The sequence below is a fragment of the Odocoileus virginianus genome, chromosome 15 (genome assembly GCF_023699985.2).
Source record: "Odocoileus virginianus isolate 20LAN1187 ecotype Illinois chromosome 15, Ovbor_1.2, whole genome shotgun sequence".
Lineage (NCBI taxonomy): Eukaryota > Metazoa > Chordata > Mammalia > Artiodactyla > Cervidae > Odocoileus > Odocoileus virginianus.
The window spans coordinates 46,798,856-46,818,509 of NC_069688.1; the positions used below are offsets into that span (position 1 = coordinate 46,798,856).

A 19,654-nucleotide genomic window follows, 5' to 3' on the forward strand; every position below is an offset into this window, starting at 1 on the left:
ATTATTATTTCTAAAAGTTTCAGAACCTGAAGTTCTCTAAAAGCCCTTTCTCAAAGAATCACAAAATGATAAAGACTTGGGAAAACTGTAGTTTTGTGTATGATGGAGTCTTGTAGAGTGATCAGAAGGAAGCCCAGATCTGGAGTTTGGGAGAAACCTAGCTTGACTATAAAAGTGAGGTTATATATTTCACAGAGCAATTCACACCACATATATCTCAGCGTCTAAACCAGCCTCCTACTTATTAAGTTCACTGTCAGATTCAGGATATACAACCGCGACTTCATGCATGTGTGCTAAGTCACTTCAGTTGTGTCTGACTCTTTATGACCCTATGGACCACAGCCTACCAGGCTCCTCTGTCCATGGGATTCTCCAGGATAGAATACTGGAGTGGGTTGCCATCTTTTTTCTCCAGGAGCTCTTCCCCACCCAGGGATTGAACCCGTGTCTCTTCATCTTCTGCATTGGCAAGAGGGTTCTCTACCACTAGCGCCACCTGGGAAGGCCACAGCAGTGACTGGCCAGACTCTAAATCTCTCAGCATCTGCCTTACACAGGGTTGTCATTTAATGTTTAGTGAATAAATATACAATCCACTGAAGGAAGGAAGGACACTGCCTGCTTGTGTTTGAGGAATAACATAGCTGGCAGGAATGGAGGCCAAGGATCTGAATTTTTAGCCAGCTTGTGTCAATTCTCCGGACTATGTTAGATAAACATACACCATCAGACTGCGCATTTCTGCTAAACACGGAGTTTATTGGTATCATTCAGTACAACTTTAGTCCTGCCTTTCCCAACCTCAGACATGTTGACAGTCCTTTAAAAATCAGGCTACATTACTTTGGAGGAAAATACGTCCACTTAACATGTTTAAAGAAATGCTAGAAAATTTTATTCCTATCAAAAAAATTTTTTTTATTTACCCCCTCAGCTACTTGACTTCTGACAGAGTACATGTTGATCTAAAGCCCATGTGACTTCACACCAACCAGGTACTAACTTCCTAAAGGGATTTCTTTGCAGATACCAAATGACACAGTCCTGAGCTATGCAAAGAGGCCTAAGGGAAGCCAACATGTCCCAGATTTTCTCCCTCTTGTGAGCCCACTCTTTGATTGGGCCAAAGGTCTTACTGGGGAGAAAAAATACTCAAAAAAACAAGCCAAGTGAAAAACTGGAAAAATGCAACGTCTACAGAGCCCTGAGGGCATCTGAAGTGACCAAAATTGTAATATTGTTGTTCAGAGGCTGATGTGGACCCCGGCCTGGGGGGATGCTGAAGACAGGTGAGAGAGAAATAGGTGTGACAGTATCCCCGAGGCCTCCTGGGGACACATCAGTTGCTGGTGGGGTTGGTTCATATAAAATTGGATCTGAATCTGTCTCATGCTGAGCTAAGGAAACAAGAGTAACAGTTTTCCTGTTTCTTGATTCCTCATTCTAGAAAGTTGGGAGAAAGCCAGCTGTTAAGTAAGCTTTGTGATAGTAGTACTTTAAAGAGGAAGAATGAAGGAATCAGGTGGCCTTAAGCGGGGCATACTACCGTGGCCAGGAGAGCACAGAGCCGACTCAGCCGGAACCCCCTCCTACTTTGCTGTTCCCTAAACTGGCCCGTGGCTTTTGCTCACCATTTTTCTATCAGACCACACTGCAGGAGTTACAAGAGGCAAACTGAACACATATTTGTGGTTTATTACCCCATGGGAACACTGTGCCAGTGCATTTATGCGATATACAGGAGGCTGAGAATGTCTCAACCGGCGGAGACAGCATCCCGAAGCCCTCGGCCGTGCTCCCACGGAGCACGGGCAACCTCTTCTTCAGGGTTCCTTGACGATATCCAGGATGTGAAGGGCACCAGGGAAGTCCCTCTGCCCTTCAGCTGGTGGAACACTCTGCTAGTTGATGCAGTTCTTTGTGATTCTTCGACCTCTCTCCACCTGTCGGATGCTGTCTGCGACATTAATGGTGACTTCTTTTGCAGACGTCCGCTTAGTGTCCCTTTTAGCCTGTTAAAAAGTTTAATGCATTACAGTATACTAACACATATATATGGAATTTAGAAAGATGGTAACGATAACCCTATATGCAAAAAAAGAAAAAGAGACTCAGATGTATAGAACAGACTTGTGGACTCTGTGGGAGAAGGCGAGGGTGGGATGTTTCAAGAGAACAGCATCGAAACATGTATATCTAGGGTGAAACAGATCACCAGCCCAGGTTGGATGCATGAGACAAGTGCTCGGGAAGACCCAGAGGGATAGGGCGGAGAGGGAGGTGGGAGGGGGGACCGGGATGGGGAATACATGTAAATCCATGGCTAATTCATTTCAATGTATGACAAAAACCACTGCAATGATGTAAAGTAATTAGCCTCCAACTAATAAAAATAAATGGAAAAAAAAAAGTTTAATGCAGTGAATTGAGTTACTAGGAAATATCCAAAGGTCCTCATACTGGCATTAATCTCTTGAATTGTTACACACACACACACATACAAACAGAAGCAGGAAGAATAACTTATAAGGACACATGCATGTATATTCCTTTTCATAGGTTGTTCCGTTGAATCTCTAAGAAGTGCTTAGTAAAGCAGTGTTGAAGGAATGAATGAAACAATTAACAAAGGTCCATCAAAAGGCAATGTGAGAGATTTCACAGTTGGCTTTGGTGGAATAGCTAAGGGTTTGAGCTTTGGAGTCAGACAGACTTTGGTTTGAGCACTGACTTTAAAATTTCACTGTAGGCAAGTTTTTTCCTAACCTCTCTAACCCTTAGATGAGTTTCCTCATCTGTAAGATGGAAGATAATAATAGTACCTAACTCATAAGGTGATTATAAGCCCTAACTAAGGTAATGAATATAAGATACAATGCCTGTCACTAACCAAAATGAGAAAAGAAAAAAAAAAGACCTGGTAAGAATTATAAGTAGAAAATAGGATAAATTATCCACTTCTTTTTTTCTTCAATTTTTTAATTAAATGAAAGATTCTTTAAATTCCATCGGCTCAGTTCAGTCACTCAGTCGTGTCCAACTCTTTGCAACCCCATGAACTGCAGCATGCCAGGCCTCCCTGTCCATCACCAACTCCCAGAGTTTACTCAAACTCATGTCCATTGAGTCGGTGATGCCATCCAACCATCTCATCCTCTGTCGTCCCCTTCTCCTCCTGCCCTCAATCTTCCCAGTATCAACATCTTTTCAAATGAGTCAGCTCTTTGCATCAGGTGGCCAAAGTATTGGAGTTTCAGCTTCAGCATCAGTCCTTCCAATGAACACCCAGGACTGATCTCCTTTAGGATGAAGTGGTTGGATCTCCTTGCAGTCCAAGGAGCTCATTTTCAAAAGTTTCACACACATGATTTCATATAATCCTACAATTGTGAGACTGTCAAGACTAGCACCATGACAGGCGCCCTGAACTAACAGTAGGCCTAAGTTTCAGTTTCTCCCTAGGGTAGGGTAATCTACCCTCAACAGGCCACCAGAGACCAGCCAATCAGCACGCGCCCAGTAAACCTCCGAGAAGTTCCCCTGGAAAGTCCCGCACGCGCGAAAGTTTGTACCAATAAAATTGCTTTGCAAACGTGTAACCAATCCGCTTGCGCCCACTGCCCACTGCTTATGTTTGAAATCGAGCACCCTATAAATGTGCGTGGAAACTGGGGCTCGGGGCTCTCTGACTTTGCACCACTGCATTGGTTGCAGCAGGGGCCCTGGCTCGAGTCAGCAATAAATTTCCCTTCCTTTGTGTGTTGCATTGTCATGGAGGTCTTCTCGTTTCCTGCTGGGGGATTCGGACAGCGGGCATAACACAATAACCATTTTTCCCCCAAAACCCTATTATTGCCTCCCTTCCTCATTACCTGTCTGCACTGGTGACCACAAGTGTGTTCTCTAAATCTGTAGATTATCCACTTCTAAGCGAAGACACACTAATGATGAAAATCCAGAATTCATATTAAATACTAAGGCACTGACTAAATTGTAGATTCCTAAAGCATATGTGCACAATCCTCACATTTCCCCTCAAGAGAAGACAACCTTAACCAGTCGGGGTTCCGGGGGAGGGTAATTCTGTGCTTATTCCTCTCAGTGATCACGTGCGTCAAGTGAGCAACAGACTGGCCTCCCAAGTTGTCATCGTGTTGGACAGAGACGCGTGTGCCCCCAACCCCCACACCAGGGAGACCCTCTGCCCAGCTGCAGAGAGTGCAGCCATCAAACAGCCTCCAGCCGTCTCTTCAGGGAGGCCTCAGCTGCAGAAAGTCCCCTCACCCCAGGCCCTCCTTCCCCGAGGTGGCCCAGTGAGAGGGTGCCGCAGGGGTACAAACGCCTAGCTACCTGACCCAAAGCAGGCCAGCCCTGACCAGCCATTTAGCTCCAGGGCTCCTCGTGGGGTGGGCTCGTGGAGGCTGTGGTCAGAGCCGCACAGTGGCTCCACTTCCTCTGCCCCACTCCTGCTTCCAGCCCCGTCTCCTGCAGCGCTGACTTCCCAAAGAACATCCCACAGGATGACATCTCAGAGCCGGTTTCCTGGAAAACAAGTCTCAGATGTGTGAGAGCATCTCTCACGGCATGAGCCTCTCCCCATTCTGGGTGTGAGCCTAGTGTAGATAGAAGCCTCTTTTTCTTACAACACGGTCCCTGAACATAAGCCAATGATTTCATTTGTAGTGCATCCTAAGAAGTGGTGGCCTGTTGCCTCACTGGACAATAACTGCCCTGTTGTATTTAAATAGATGAAATGCAGGTTTCTAACAGATGCTTACTCCTTGGAAGAAAAGTTATGACCAACCTAGATAGCATATTAAAAAGCAGAGACATTACTTTCCCAACAAAGGTCCGTCTAGTCAAAGTTATGGTTTTTCCAGTAGTCATGTATGGATGTGAGAGTTGGACTATAGAGAAAGCTGAGCACTGAAGAATTGATGCTTTTCAATTGTGGTGTTGGAGAAGACTCTTGAGAATCCCTTGGACTGCAAGGAGATCCAACCAGTTCATCCTAAAGGAAATCAGTCCTGAATGTTCACTGGAAGGCCTGATGTTGAAGCTTAAACTCCAATACTTTGGCCACCTGATGCGAAGAACTGACTCATTTGAAAAGACCCTGATGCTGGGAAAGATTGAAGGCAGGAGGTGAAGGGGACGACAGAGGATGAGATGGTTGGATGGCATCACCGACTCGATGGACATGAGTTTGAGTGGACTCCAGGAGTTGGTGATGGACAGGGAGGCCTGGTGTGCTGCAGTCCATGGGGTTGCAAAGAGTCAGACACAACTGAGCAACTGAACTGAACTGAACACATTGCATAAATCCTGTGTAGTGCCTGCTGGCGATGCTGCTCTCAGATGCCCTCTACTTGGCTGGTGCCTCCATCCCTCAACTGTTTTGAGTTCTGGCTGCTAATCACTTAGAGCTGCATCCTTCTTTTGAGAGTTGCCCTCATCTGACTGGAGCCACCTCACCCAGAAATACCAAACAGGTTATACCTGAATTTCTAGAGATAGCCCAAAGCTAATGCCTGATTATGGGGAATATAAAGACTGGCCCTTTTGCCTCAAGGGGGTATAAATCCGCGATGCCATTCACACTCTGGAGCTCCCTGAGGGATCAGGCTGAGGCTGCAACTAAAACTCTTCAGCTGAGCTCAGTATTTGCAGAACGTGGTCCTCTGCCCCACCCTGCATCCCACCACCTTCAGGGTTTCACCTGAGACTACGCTTTTTACTCACAGTAAAGATTATGCTTTACTTGCACAAGAAGCCTCATGTCAAGCTCTGCTTCCAGGGAACCTGACCTAAGATAATACTTCATGAGTAATTTGAGGGATGTTTACTGATCATTTTGACTATATGCAACTTTAGCCTTATTCATTGATTTCATGAGACAGGATATCATTGTTTTCCTCATCAAGTTCTCAGCACCTAGCATAGTCTGAGACATAGAAGGCCTTCAATTTAACTTTGGTTGAATAAATGGGTGAATGAATGAATAAGCACCACATTCTCAGGAATGTACCCTTTCTTTAATGATCAGTAGTCAGTACTGTCTAAGAATTTAGTCTTGTACTTGGGGCTTCCCTGGTGGCTCAGATGGTAAAAATTTGCCTGCAATGCAGGAGACCCAGGTTTGATCCCTGGGTTGGGAAGATCCCCTGGAGAGGGGAATGGCTACCCAGTCCAGTATTCTTGCCTGGAGAATTCCATGGACAGAGGAGCCTGGTGGGCTACAGCCCATGGGGTCGCAAAGAGTCAGACACAACTGAGTGCCTAACGCTTTCACTTGTCACTTAGCTCCTCCAAGCCTGAACTGGCACTATGGCCTAGCAGTGACTTTTATGTGTTTATTTTTTCCCTAAAAGCAGAAAACCCATAGAGTCCCACAACGATTTCTGTTTCCGAAATATAACGGTAGTGATTATGAGGCTGATTCCATCTGATTTCCATTTTGGGTGTTATTGCATAAAAGCTTAGAGGACTGCGGCATGGAGGAGAGACACAGAGGCCTTATTTGAAATGAGCCAAGTGGAGGGCGGCATTCCCATCAAACCAGTAGGCAGTAAGAGAGCTTTCCAGAATGGAAACGTAAACTTTCTGAACCGTAGAACTGCTTTTCTTTAGAGTTACTGGCAAGGTTTCACAAAGTTATTAAAAATTCTACACAGAAAGTGCTCTTGCTCCATGGTTCAGTCTGCCTGCATAAGTTTAAAAAATCCAAGCAAACATTTAATAGTTGGATGATCGTTAGTTTTTCAGCCTGTTTAAGAGCTAAAGGCTACAAAACAGTCATTCCCCAAAAAACTGCAGAATATGTATGGTTTGCCTCTCAAGTACACTGGAGCAATTTAAAAAATATATTATTTGGTTGTGCTGAGTCTTCTGTCTTTGTGGTGGCACATGGAATCTTTAACAGCAGCAGTTGAGGCAGGTGGGATCTAGTTCCCTGACTAGGGATTGAACCTGCCCCCTGCATTGGGAGCCCTAAGTCCTAGCCTCTGGACAACCAGGGAAGTCCATGGGGCAATTTCTTAAATCTGTGAATCAAAAGCCTGACAATGAAGATGTTCAAAGGACAAGCTTTGGGGGCCAGATAGACCTGGATTTGGCATGAGGCTTTGTTGTTAGTTGGCTTAAGAGACTGGCAGGCTACAGTCCACAGGGTCACAAAAGAGTTGGACATGGGTTAGCAACTAAACAACAAGCTGTACAAGACATTGCTTGAACCTCTGAATCTTAGCTCCCTTATCTGAAAGGGGGAATAATGCCTGTTTCTTAGTGGTTTTTGTGAGGAGGGTTTGGGAGAGAATTAAGCATGTGACTAAGCATTAATAGGGTGATCAACTTCTCCTGGCTTGCCCAAGACCATCCCATCTTCAAACAAAATCCCACATTCTGGGAACCACCTCAGGCCCCTACAAACCAGGGCAGTTAGTCGCCACAGTTACACAGTTTTGACATTATTTCCATTCACAAATGATGTCAGTCAAACATATCAAATTCAAATCTTTCTTGTTATTGAAATCATGACTGTTGGTGAAAATGAAAGTCGCTCAGTTGTGTCCGACTCTTTGCGACCCCATGACTATACAGTCCATGGAATTCTCCAGAACACTGTTGGTGGGGCTACTTCTAAATACCAACAGTAATAAGAACTCTACAAGATATGTCTTTGAATAAAGAACAAACTGGAGTTCTGTATTCTAATGATGGGCACAGACAATTCCAAGCCACAAACAAATCCACTTTTAAATAATTACAGTGTATTTAATATGACAAATGAAACAATTAGAACAACAGCGCATTGACTTAAAACAGGAAAGAGAAACTTAGGAGTCTGAGACCTCAGAGAGGCAACCACCCTTTTTATAGCAGCACAATCATCTAGGAGGTTGGCCATTTCTTAAATGTAGTTACAACTTGGAAACCTCAGATTTGAAGCCCAAATGAGAGGGACAAAGAAGATGAATGAGAAAGAGAACCAAAAGGCCAGAGAATTTGTCTAGAAGTCCCAAGAAGTAAGCTGTTTTGCCCTCTTCTGAGAAGAGCTAAATAGATACACAGAACAGTTACACCACTTGTGCCTCTGGGACCATGGCATTTTGTATGACGCAGATATTTCCCCCTCTGATGTGGTTTTTAGCCATCTGAGGCTTTTGATTTAACAGCCAACTCTCTTTATTCAATGACAGGAAAGCAAAATGTGTCCCTATTGCAATTACTGGCTTAAAAAAGGAAATCTTATGGTCCCCAACTCAATGCTGAGAGAAGCCTGTTTGGCACCTTTTCCTTCTGTGGCTGTCTGTTAATTCAATCCTTCCACTTTTAAAATTCTTGTCTTGTGAGTTTTATCACCATTGGCTTTTGTTAAAGGCCACACTCCTGTTTCTTGCCCAGTTTTACAGCTTTTCTATTTTTCCCTCACCTCGTTTTAATTTCTGCAGGTTTAGAATCATAGATTGTAGTCCTCTTGATACTGCGTGTTTAATTAATAGTAACTTACTGGCTGCCATTTCTCAAGGGTAACCAGACTGACTGTTATAACTTCCTGGCAGATGGACGTGTTTCTTTCTGGGGTTTAAAAGTCAATGAGCCAGCTCATTCTCATGGAAGGAGGCCTGGACTCAAGGGGGCAGCTAAGTCTCCTCAGCCTTTTCTCACTTTTCTCCCAAATGGAAATGGTGATGTTCTCTGCTTTAATTTGACTCCACGAATACACCTAACACAGGGCTGTACTGACCTTTTCACAGTTCCTTGTTGACAATGAAGAAAACAAGGCTTCCTGAGATCAAAATGTTCTTTGGAAATGTATTTATTTACTGATGACTGTGCTGGGTCTTCACTGCTGTGCGTGAGCTTTCTCTAGTTGCAGTGAGCAGGGCCTGCTTTTTGCTGCGGTGCACGGGCTTCTCATTGCACTGGCTTCCCTAGTTGCAGAGCGCAGACTTAGTTGCTATGCAGCCTGTGGGATCTTAGTTCCCCAACCAGGGATCTAACCGGTGTCCCCTGCATTGGCAGGCGGACACTTAACCACTGGACCACCAGTCCTCAAGATCATGATTTATCTGACACCAATGTTCTATGTAGCTAGTATTTTTTATAAATTATACAAATGATATGTAATTATGGTAAAAGAAATTCACAGAGTAGGGAAGGGCACAGTGACAAGCCACACTTGTTCCCATGCTGGGGCCACACCACGCTTTCCCCAGAGGTGATCACAGCTCATCATTTCCTAGGGAGCGTTGAAGGGATTTTCTAAGCAGACACAGTATGGGGCTGTCTCATTTCCTCTCCTGGTACTCTGGACTTTCTTCTTGGCCTTTAACCAGAGATTGGGTTATCTATTTATCTGCTTGTTTACATGCTTATTTTTACATCTTCATTAGATTAAAACTTCAAGGGGGTAGGGACCCAGTCTGGTATTCCCAGCATCTAACTTAGTGCCTATCACATAACAGACACCTGACAATCTGATGAAGGACATAAGTGTAAAGATACATCTTCAGATGAGAAAGAAAGAGAAAAAAATCCCTGGGAGGAGAACCTGTTTGCATTGTCCTGCCTAAATGTTCTAGAACTTTCCTACAGGATCTCAATCATGCTCATTATTAATTGTTCCTTTTGACCATCCCTGAAAGACGGCCAGGAATGCAGCTGTGCTCTCTTTTTCTGAGGAGGCAGCTGAAGTCACTCAGGCTAAAGCAATTTGCCCAAAGTCAGCGTCATCAGCTAAAGAATCTGCCTATAATGCAGAAAGCCCTGGGTTTGATCCCTGGGTTGGGAAGATCCCCAGGAGAAGGGAATGGCTATGTACTCCAGTATTCTTGCCTGGAGAATTACATGGACAGAGGACCTTGGCAGGCTACAGTCCATGGGGTTGCAAAAAGTTGGACACAACTGAGTGACTTTCACTTTCACTTTCTTTCACAATGTCAACACGGGTGGTGAGTTGAACTAAAGACGGGAGGAGGGTGGATGTGGGCTTTGGGTCTCACATATAGATTCCTGCAATCGCCATCACTCACACTAAATTCTCCACCATTTTGCGTCAGGAAATGGGAAGGAAGATCGTAGAGTTTGGAGGCAGACAGACCTGGATTTGAATGCCAACACAGCCAGATACTACTCCCTGTGCCACGCTGGCCTTACCTTTCCAAGCCTGTTTCCCCAGCTGGGGAATGAATGATGTTACTGACCACTTATCACTGTGAGGGTTAAAGATGATGCCATGTATATATACAGGGGGTCTGGTTCACAGTAGACACAGAAATGCTGGTTCTTCCTCTCCGCCTTCCCAAAAGATGAAAGCTTGAGCCTTGTCAGCTACAGCTCAAGGCATTTTTCTTCTTTTCCATCACGCCCCATTAAAAGGAGACACACAATAACAGACTTCTAGCTGTTCCCCCAGTTCCAGGAATTTATTTGCTGCTGCTTCACTGGCATTAATGTGAGGTTGTTCAGGAAACATTTGATCTCAGCGACTCCACCGAGAGCCAGGATACTAGCCTCCAAAGGCAAGAGTCAGACCATGCCTCGGGCAAAACTCTCAATATGTTATGTTATATTATTTTCTCATTCGTGTCCTACTCTCTGCAACCCCATGGACTGTAGCCTGCCAGGCTCCTGTGTCCATGGAGTTCTCCAGGCAAGAATACTGGAGTGGGTTGCCATTTCCTTCTCCAGTGTGGCATTAACATGAGGTTGTTCAGGAAACATTTGACCTCAGCAACTCCACCAAGGGCCAGGACACTAGCCTCCAAAGGCAGGGGTCAGACCATGCCTTGGGCAAATTCTCAAGAGCTCCCCAAACCTAAAGCAAATCCTACACAGAACACAGCCACTTGCGCTAGTTCAGGCTAACTAAGTCTAGGGGTTTTTATTTATCAGGTATCTGGTGCCAAAAGGAGTTGTTGCTTTTCAACTTAAACCTCAGATAGATCAAATGCTAGGAGGGCAGTAGAACCTGCTTTAGAAAGCAGTTGGCTCCAAGGGAATAGTCATCAATCATATGATGGTGGCACGGGGGGTGGGGTGAGTTGGGAGTGGACCCGTGGGAAATCTTTCTAATCTTAATGAAGTCCCAGGCCGACCGCATTCATCAACAATTGGTGAGTTAACATACCATATTTGTTTTTCTCCTTCTGACTTACTTCACTCTGTATAACAGGCTTGAGACATTGCTATATAGCACAGGGAACCCAGCCAGGCACTCTGATGATCTAGAGGGGTGGGGTGAGGGGAGCGGAGGGAGGCGATATATGTGTAATTGTGTTGTTTTAGGACTAAAACCATCACAATGTTGTAAAGTGATTTTCCTCCAATTGAAAAATCAGTTAAAAAACCAGTCACTGAGTACATGCTAGGTGCACACTCCTGAGGCGGGCTCAGGGGACAATGGAAGAATACAAAGGAGAATAAGAAGGTCTCTGCCCTGCTGCTAAGTCACTTCAGTCGTGTCTGACTCCATGCGACCCCAAAGATGGCAACCCACCAGGCTCCTCCGTCCCTGGGATTCTCCAGGCAAGAACACTGGAGTGGGCTGCCATTTCTCTCTCCAACACATGCATGCATGCTAAGTCGCTTCAGTTGTGTCTGTGCAACCCCGCGGACAGCAGTCCACCAGGCTCCACCATCCACAGGATTCTCCAGGCAAGAATGCTGGAGTGGATTGCCATTTCCTTCTCCATCTCTGCCCTGAGAGTCTTCTAATCAAATTGGTTTTTCTGCAGATCCTTAGGTGAACAGCGAGTCTTGCAATTCTTCATCTACATAAGGTAGCAGCTAATATATACATGCAATTGTGGAAATCACCACACACACACAGAGACACACACACACACAGACCCCACCCCTAAACTGCCACATTGCTTCCTTTTCCCAGGCTCAAACTAGAACATGCATCAAAGGAGGCCCCTTCTACCGGGTCTTCCTCTCTTGTCCTAAATGTGCCTTTTCTCTCTCTCTCTCTCTCTCTCTCTCCTTTTAACATCATGTTTTTGTTTCTCTAAGAGAAACTCATATTTCCTTTCCAAACTCTCGTCATGGATCTGATATTACCGCCACCAGGAGAAATTCTGGGTTGGTTTCATCCTCCTTTCGGGATTACGCCTGCCCCTCTGGTCACATCCACATCTCTGAGGCGTCACCTACCTTTCCTGGACCCTGCCGAGCCTTGCTGACAATTGGAACTGAAGAGAGGAGGGGGCTGGGAGCAAGGAAGGGAGAGGATGCTTAGCCGAGAACCAGCGCAGGCATCGGCTAGTTTGTTTGGCAAGGTCTGGCCACTCTGCCAATAATAATAAAGCATCCCAAAAGGATGAAGCTTCTGAGGATGTGAAGGCTCCACTGGGAGGCCGGCCACAGACCAGAGTTTCGTGTGCCCAGAGCTACATCCATATTCACTTCTCTACCTTAGCTGAATACTTGAGGAAACAGCTCTGGAGGAGGAAAACAGGAGTCCTCAGCCTGAAGAAACGGGTTGGAGAGTCAGGTCTGGAGGTGGCTCGGAGCTCCTGAGCAATTCATTAGCAGGAGAGAACAAGCAGCTACAGAGCTTCCCCTTGTGCTATCTGCTGGGCTCAGGGAAGGGGTGGGGAGGAGACAGTCGATGATTTATCAGCCACTCTTCAGTCAAAAAGGTCCCAGGTGACTGGAGCAAATCAAGGTTTAATAGAGAAAGAAAGAGTGCCCCACCGAGACAGTTCCAGCTCGTGAAACATCACTTTTGTCACATTCTTTCTGCCAGTTATCACCTATTAACACCAGGCATGAGACAGAGGCCAGAGCGAACTGAAAGAAAGCTGTGGTTGGTCTGATGGGGCGTGGATTGGAGCGGGGCTCCGAATTCGAGGAGCTGCTCATAGGCGTCAGCTGCCCCCATCACCCTTCGGAAAGTGATGTGAACTGTGGGATTACGTCTACATTAAATCGAGTAGGGGAAGAGGACGAGAGGATGAGACGGTTGGATGGCATCACTGATTCAATGGACATGAGTTTGCGTAAGCTCTGGGAGTTGGTGATGGACAGGGAGGCCTGGAGTGCTGCAGTCCATGGGGTCACAAAGAGTCGGACACAACTGAGCGACTGAACTGAGCTGAACTACCATCCCCTACCAGTGACCTTTCATTTCCTTCACAGCACCATTTCAAATACGTAAGGCTTTGTTCATTTACCCTGTATTATCTGCCTGCCCAGGCTCAGTGCCATTAAAAGCAGCAGCTGCCTCTTCTACTCCTGGACCCTTGGCATCAGAACAGTGCCTGGCACCCAGACAGCACTCAGTGGGTGAGCATCAGATGAATGAATCCAAAACGTTCTTACACGACTCAACAAGGAAATTTTCCACACCGGGTGAGGATTGCCTTTAACCCACAAAGATGGTCTGTCAATCTGAACGGAAACACTGAGCAGACATGGGCATGATGATGCATGCTTCATGAACAGGTTCTTCTGGAGAAGGGGAGCTTTAAAAAAGTGCCCAAGAACCATTAGCTGGTGGCCTGATGATGTCTAGGGGAACGCTGTGAAGTACTAGGTGATCTTGGGGAGCCAAAGGCAACCGGAACAAGCCAGTGGATACTGCCTGTGCCAGACACAGAAAATGCAGGAAGCTCTAGCCTGGAGTAGGAGACACGCCAGGAAGAGATGGTGTGTCAAAGGCCCTAGATGGAATAGGAAGAAAATCGTTTTCTTTATTTAAAAGACTTTTTTGTGTGTGTATTTTTTGGCTGTGCTGGGTCTTTGTTACTACGTGCGGGCTTTCTCCAGTTACAGCAGCTCAGTCATTGAGGTACACAAGCTTTAAGTTGCTCTCTGGCACGTGGGATCTTTCAGGACCAGGGATCGAACTGGTGTCCCTTGCATTAGCAGGCAGATTCTTAACCACTAGACCACCAGGGAAGACCAATCCTTTTTTTTTAGAAAAAGCAGATTCTAGGCAGATTCTGAGCGCTGTGTTAACAGAAGCTTCAATCAGAGGTGGGCCTGTCTTGTAAGCTGACAAGACAGCTTTTTCTACCTTTGGTAGAAATCTTTGCCCTTGAAGAGGTCAGGACACCTGGTGGCCCAGGAGGTCTCAGGACAGGAAGACCGCTGATGCACTTCAGCAATTGTCTGAAGCTATCTGCTCCTTGATCTTATTTTGGAAATACTTAGTACACACCATTGTTCACTGAATCTGAAAACAAAAGCGGTGTGTTGGGCTTATCAGTGCGCGCCAGCTCCTCCCCGGTGCTGGGTCGGTCGCGTTGGTCAGGTGTGTGGTCCTCACGCCCAGCGACACAGTTTTCAGTGGGGCTGGAGCCTCGGGAGGGCGGACTCTACCTGGTCCCCTTTTAACTCCCACACAGTGGGGAGAGCTTTCCTGAAGCACCCGAGGCTCCATTCTTATCTGTACACTGGAGACAACAGTATCCACACTCTGAGGATCAATGATATGATGAAGTGCTTAGACCTCAGGCTGCATGTAGAAGACTAGGAAAGATAGGACGAAGCACAGCTTACTGGCCTTACATTCTTATGGTCCCTAACGGGAACTCATCGGCAGCCAGTTAGCATGTTAGGTGATATAACCACTTTGGAAAACTGTGTCAGTATCTATTAAGGTCAAATATGTACACATCCTATGAGCCAGGAATTCTACTTCTGGGTACATACCCCAGAGAAGGGAATGTCTACCAAAGCACACAAGCATGTTAATAGTTGGGACTTCCCTGGGGGTCCAGTGGTTAAAACTCCCAGCTCCCAGTGCAGGGCACACAGGTTCAATCCCCACACGATGTGGCCAAAAAGAAAAAAAGAATACAAAAAAGAATAAATATATGTGTAATATATATAACATTCATGTTAAGCAACCATACTCTAATAAAAATTAATTTAAAAAAAAGAATGTTAACAGCTGTGTTGTTCACAACAGCCCTAAACTAGAAACAGCCCAAATGTCCTTAAACTGTGGTGTATTCATTTAACAGAATCTACATGGCAGTGAAGATGAGGAAATTTTTGCAACTCATAACACCATGGATGATTCCCACTAGCATAATGCTGAACAAAAACAGCTGGACCCAAAAGAGCACATACTATATGATTCCATTTATAAAAGTCAAAAATAAACAAAACTGATATCTAATGATAGAAGTCAGAGAGTGCTTATCTTGTGGAGGCGGATGGTGACTGGTGCATCCAAGTCCCTATGGTGAGGGGCACACGGGATATCTGGAGTAATGACACTGTTCTCTGTCTCCTTACACATGATGGTTACATGTGTGTCCCCTTATTAAAATGCATTGAACTTAGGACTGACTTGTACATTTTTCTGTATGTACGCTGTATGTACTAGATTGCTAATTCTTTGCTGTCTATCCACTGCAGACAGACTCCACTTCCTTGTCTTGCTGATGTTGGGTTTGTCTGTGTTATCAGTAGGAGGTCAGATGGTCTGATGGGAGCAGTGACATGAAATGGGCTTGCCCTCCTGGGTTTCCCACAGCCATAATATACCTCAGCGAGCTGATGCTCTTTTAGCCTGATTCCCAGTTATACACACAGAACAGACTAAGCTAGACTTGGGGTCTGAAGTCAGGTCTAGCTGTTCAAGTTGTGGTTGATAGCGAGGAGAAAGATTGCTGTTTTAAGCCCCTGAATATTGATTTGCTTTGTCATGCAGCATTATTGTGGCAATAGCAGACTAATACATTTTTCTTCAACAAAAAAAGGACTTTGAGATCTCTCTGCTCTACTTTTCTTATAGTCACTTGTTTCAATTTAATGTTACTTACTCAAATGTTACAGGCTCAAAAGGTGAGGGTGCAGTGTGGGAAGCAGGCTGGGGAACAAAAGTGAGGGCCTGCCCTAGAGCAGTGACAGCTTCTGGGCATCGTTCTGTGGGACCCAGACCGCCTTGGGAGATGGCAATGATGCTTGGGCCTCTAGAAGGTCAGCTTATGCACGAAAAAAGCAGACCACACAGGACCCCAGGAAGGGTCCTCAAATCTCCCACTGCCCTCAAATCTACCCCCGACCCATGACCCTCTATGTGTCTGAAGAACCACCATCAGTGTTTGCTTTCACGGGGTTACGGTGCTGGGTGTCTAACCAGCCCCTGTTAAAATGAATCCTTACTGCCTTTCTCACTGCACTTTTCAGTTCCCAAAGAGCAGGCCCATCTGTTGTCTCATTTTGCTATCATTTCCGTTGTGTGGATAAGGAACCTGAGACTCTGGGAGACTGAGTGATTTCTTCGAAGCACATAGTCCAGGAGTATTGGAGCTAACTTTGCAACAGGTTTTCTGACCAAAGCTTAGAGAGGCAACTCACTGATGTGGGCCCGAATTCTATCATTAGAGAATCCAGTCAGATCTTCAGACGTACAATAGATGGCACTGGGCAGAGGGACAGGAGCGGTGAGTTTTGACAGAGGAGATGAGACAGACAGGTACTGAGTGAGCAGGTAAGCAGGGGACTTTGAAGTGGGTTATGGGGGATGACGAGGGAGTGGGGGGTGGGGGGCGGAGGGGAAAGGCTGCAGACCCCCGTGCTGGTCTGCTAAGGAGCAGTCCAGGAGCAGCAGGCGGAGTCCTTCCCAAGAATGGCTCTGAGAGAAAACAAAGAGTCAGAAAGGATGCCAGCTAGGTCCAGGTCTGCAGCCCCACTCCATCTCCAATAGCAACAGTGTGGGGTGATGCCGTCACCACATCCTACAACAGGAGCCCCCCTGGGGACCCTCCTGCTGCCCGCCTAGCAGGAGGGTGAGATAAGACACCAGGCTTGTCTCCTACACGCTGGGCTCTGGTCTCGTTCCCTGCCAAGCCCTGTGACGGCTGACTGCCTGGCCCGAGACTAGTTCCTGCGACCAGTACGGTCCTCACTATCAAGATGCGACAGCAAAGGAGACCCTTGAACAAAGCTGTATTTAAACAAACACACACTTCCTCCAGAGCGCAAATATCAAGGACCCATTTCCGCTGATTCAACCAAACACAGCAGCCCTCAAGGCAGGGGGTGGGAGGTGGGGCCGTGCTGTTTTCTTTGCAAAGATTTTCACACGGGTGGGTGGAGAATTTCCTTTGGCAAGGTGAGCCATCACGGCCGCTTCCGTGGGCGCAGCCTCAGCTTGGCTCTGCCCAAAAGCAAGCTTCTCCCCCCTGACTCCGGTCCCCAGTCTGTTCTGTGGCCGTGACCTACCTCTGCGGTCCGGAGGCCGTTCTGTTTCTGGGCCAGGGGGCCCGAGCTGAGGCTCTGAGGGTTCGGGCACTGGGTCCCACAGCTCATCATCTTCTCTGGGTTGGATATTCCACTCGGGGCTGTCGATCGGGGCACGCCGTTGGAGGTCACGCCACTGGAGGTCACGCCATCTTCCAGCACACCTGCAGGGAGGGAAGCAGGGCCTGGGACTAGAGTCTTGCCCATGGCAGTTACTGCAAACAATCCCCAAGACAGCAGAAATGAAGAAATAAATGTCACCCAGAAATCCCATCATGCAGAGCTACATTTTCTATAAGAACATGCGTCGGGTTTTTTTTTCCTCTTCTTTTAAAAAAAAAATTGAAAAATAATTTTTGACTACATGGCACACCATGTGCAGTCTTATTTCCTTGACCAGGGATCGAACTTGTAACCCCTGTGTTGAAAGCCCATAGTCTTAACCACCAGAGAAGCCCCTGTTTTTACAAAAATAAGACTTTAAAATAATTTCGTAACCTCAAATTTTTACTTCATAATACATCAATGACATTTTTCCACACCCTTAAGTATTCTGTCATTATTTTTCATACACTTTGTCTGGTCTGTCACTGTATGGATGTGTCACTATTTATTTAACTAATGCTCTTTAATTGGATATTTATTTTTACCTTTTCATATCAAATGTTACAGTGATGAAAGCCAGTGAGGCTAAAGTTTTATTCTTAATTATCTCATAGGATAAATTCCTAAAGGTGGGATTAATGTGTTGAAGGTATCACATTGTTTTTTACATAATTCCATTTAAAGGTGTTGGACTGAGTATGTGGTTCCTCCTAGGGAAAGCCAAGAAATGACAGAATGAAGTTTAAACACGGCCTCAGTAAAAAGCAAGAGGGTGGAATTCCCTGGTTGTCCAGTGGCTAGGACTCCAAGCTTTCACTGCTGAGGGCAAGGGTTCAATCCCTGGTCAGTCAGGCAACTAAGATCCCACAAGTTGTGTGGCAAGGCCAAAAAAGGGAAAGAGAAAAGAAAAGCCAGAGGAGGACCACAGAGAGGAATTCGTGGATAAAGAGTATCTAATTGAAAGGACAAAAGGTGGTCCAGGGAGCACTGGGGGTGGGGGTGGCAAGTGGGAGCCAGGAAAACAGCAGCGGCTGTGATGGCCACGGGGAGGCCAAGGGCAGCCAGGCAGGTTAGTCATTCCATTTCCGCAAGGACAGTCAGCAATGACGGAGCGGTCTGTGACGGGAGGACATTGTGATATAAAAAGAAATATACATTTGGTCTCGGTCCCCAGTTCCCGGCATAGAGTTCCTAAAACCCTTGTCATTTCCTGAGTAAGAACGGGTGACAGCAGCACCTTCTGTGACAACATTTTGTATTTGCTCACACTTCATGACCCAGAGCTCCCAAATCCCTTGGAATATCATGTGTGACAGGAAAGAGAGAGGATTATTTGTTATAAGGAGGCAACTCCTGGTGGCCCCCTAGGTGGCTCACACTTCATGACGCAGAGCTCCCAAATCCCTTGGAATTTCATGTGTGACAGGAAAGAGAGAGGATTATTTGTTATAAGGAGGCAACTCCTGGTGGCCCCCCGGGTGGCCCCCTTCAGGGTGAGGGCTGGTTGCCAGGAAGACCTGACCTTCAGTAGGAGCTTGGAACTTTCAGCTCCACCTTCCAACCTCTGGGGAGGGGAGAGGGATTGGAGACTTGAGTTAGGAATTGACGATGCCTACATGATCAAACCTCCCTAAACATCCCTATGTGACAGTGTTTGGGGGAGCCTCCAGGTTGGTGAAAGCATACAGGTGCTGGGAGAGTGGCATACCCCAACTCCACAGCTCAGACGCTCCTGTGCTCAGAACTCTTTCAGACCTTGCCCGGTGTACCTCTTTATCCAGCTGTTTCTTTGGATCATTCATAATATCCTTTACAAATAAAACATAAACATAAGATATATTACTTATATGCCTACTGGCTAATTGTGTGTATGTGTGTGTATTTAAATGTTTGAGTCATTTGCCTGTCTTACTTTTGGGGTGTTAGCCAAGGTTTGCTTTCAAACTTAAGGGAAATAAACAAAATCCTTTCCCAGAGTGTTGAGAAATCTGGCACGAGGCAGGCATCAGAAGCTGTGTATCTGATACACTAACAGAGGGAGGGGCAGAGCTTATGATGCTGCAGTCTCCGTGCAGTTAAGGTAGGGATCTGAAGGACGCACATGTCCATGTGCCACCCACCCGCTCTGCAAAGTGCTAGAAGGCTCTTGACCATAACCATGGATAGAAATCCAAATTCAAAACACTGTAAGTCAAAATGGAAGATGCCTGGTCGAAAGCTTCCTGACTGGCAGGCACTCTGGATAAGTTCCAGATGTGTCAAGAAATGGCTGGATTCCTTCAGCTGGGCTCACCCCAAATTTTTGTGCTCCTCTTCCTCCACCAGCTGGCAGCCTGAC

At 46.2% G+C, this 19,654-nt stretch overlaps 1 protein-coding gene across 2 annotated transcripts in view; it reads right to left on the bottom strand.

Moving 5' to 3' along the window:
* Positions 1 to 741: 741 nt before the first annotated feature.
* Positions 742 to 19,654, bottom strand: part of BAALC (BAALC binder of MAP3K1 and KLF4) — an 88,822-nt gene continuing 69,909 nt past the window's right edge. The window contains exons 2-3 of one of the 2 annotated variants that reach the window (XM_070477311.1): positions 17,194 to 17,375; positions 742 to 2,015 (exon numbers count right to left, since the gene is read on the bottom strand). In XM_070477311.1, coding sequence (XP_070333412.1) covers positions 1,905 to 2,015; positions 17,194 to 17,375 — 293 coding nt within the window. In that variant the 3' untranslated portion in view covers positions 742 to 1,904. Of the gene's footprint in view, positions 2,016 to 17,193; positions 17,376 to 19,024; positions 19,125 to 19,654 lie in introns of those variants that run through there. The other variant, XR_011491497.1, reaches the window with a different exon arrangement.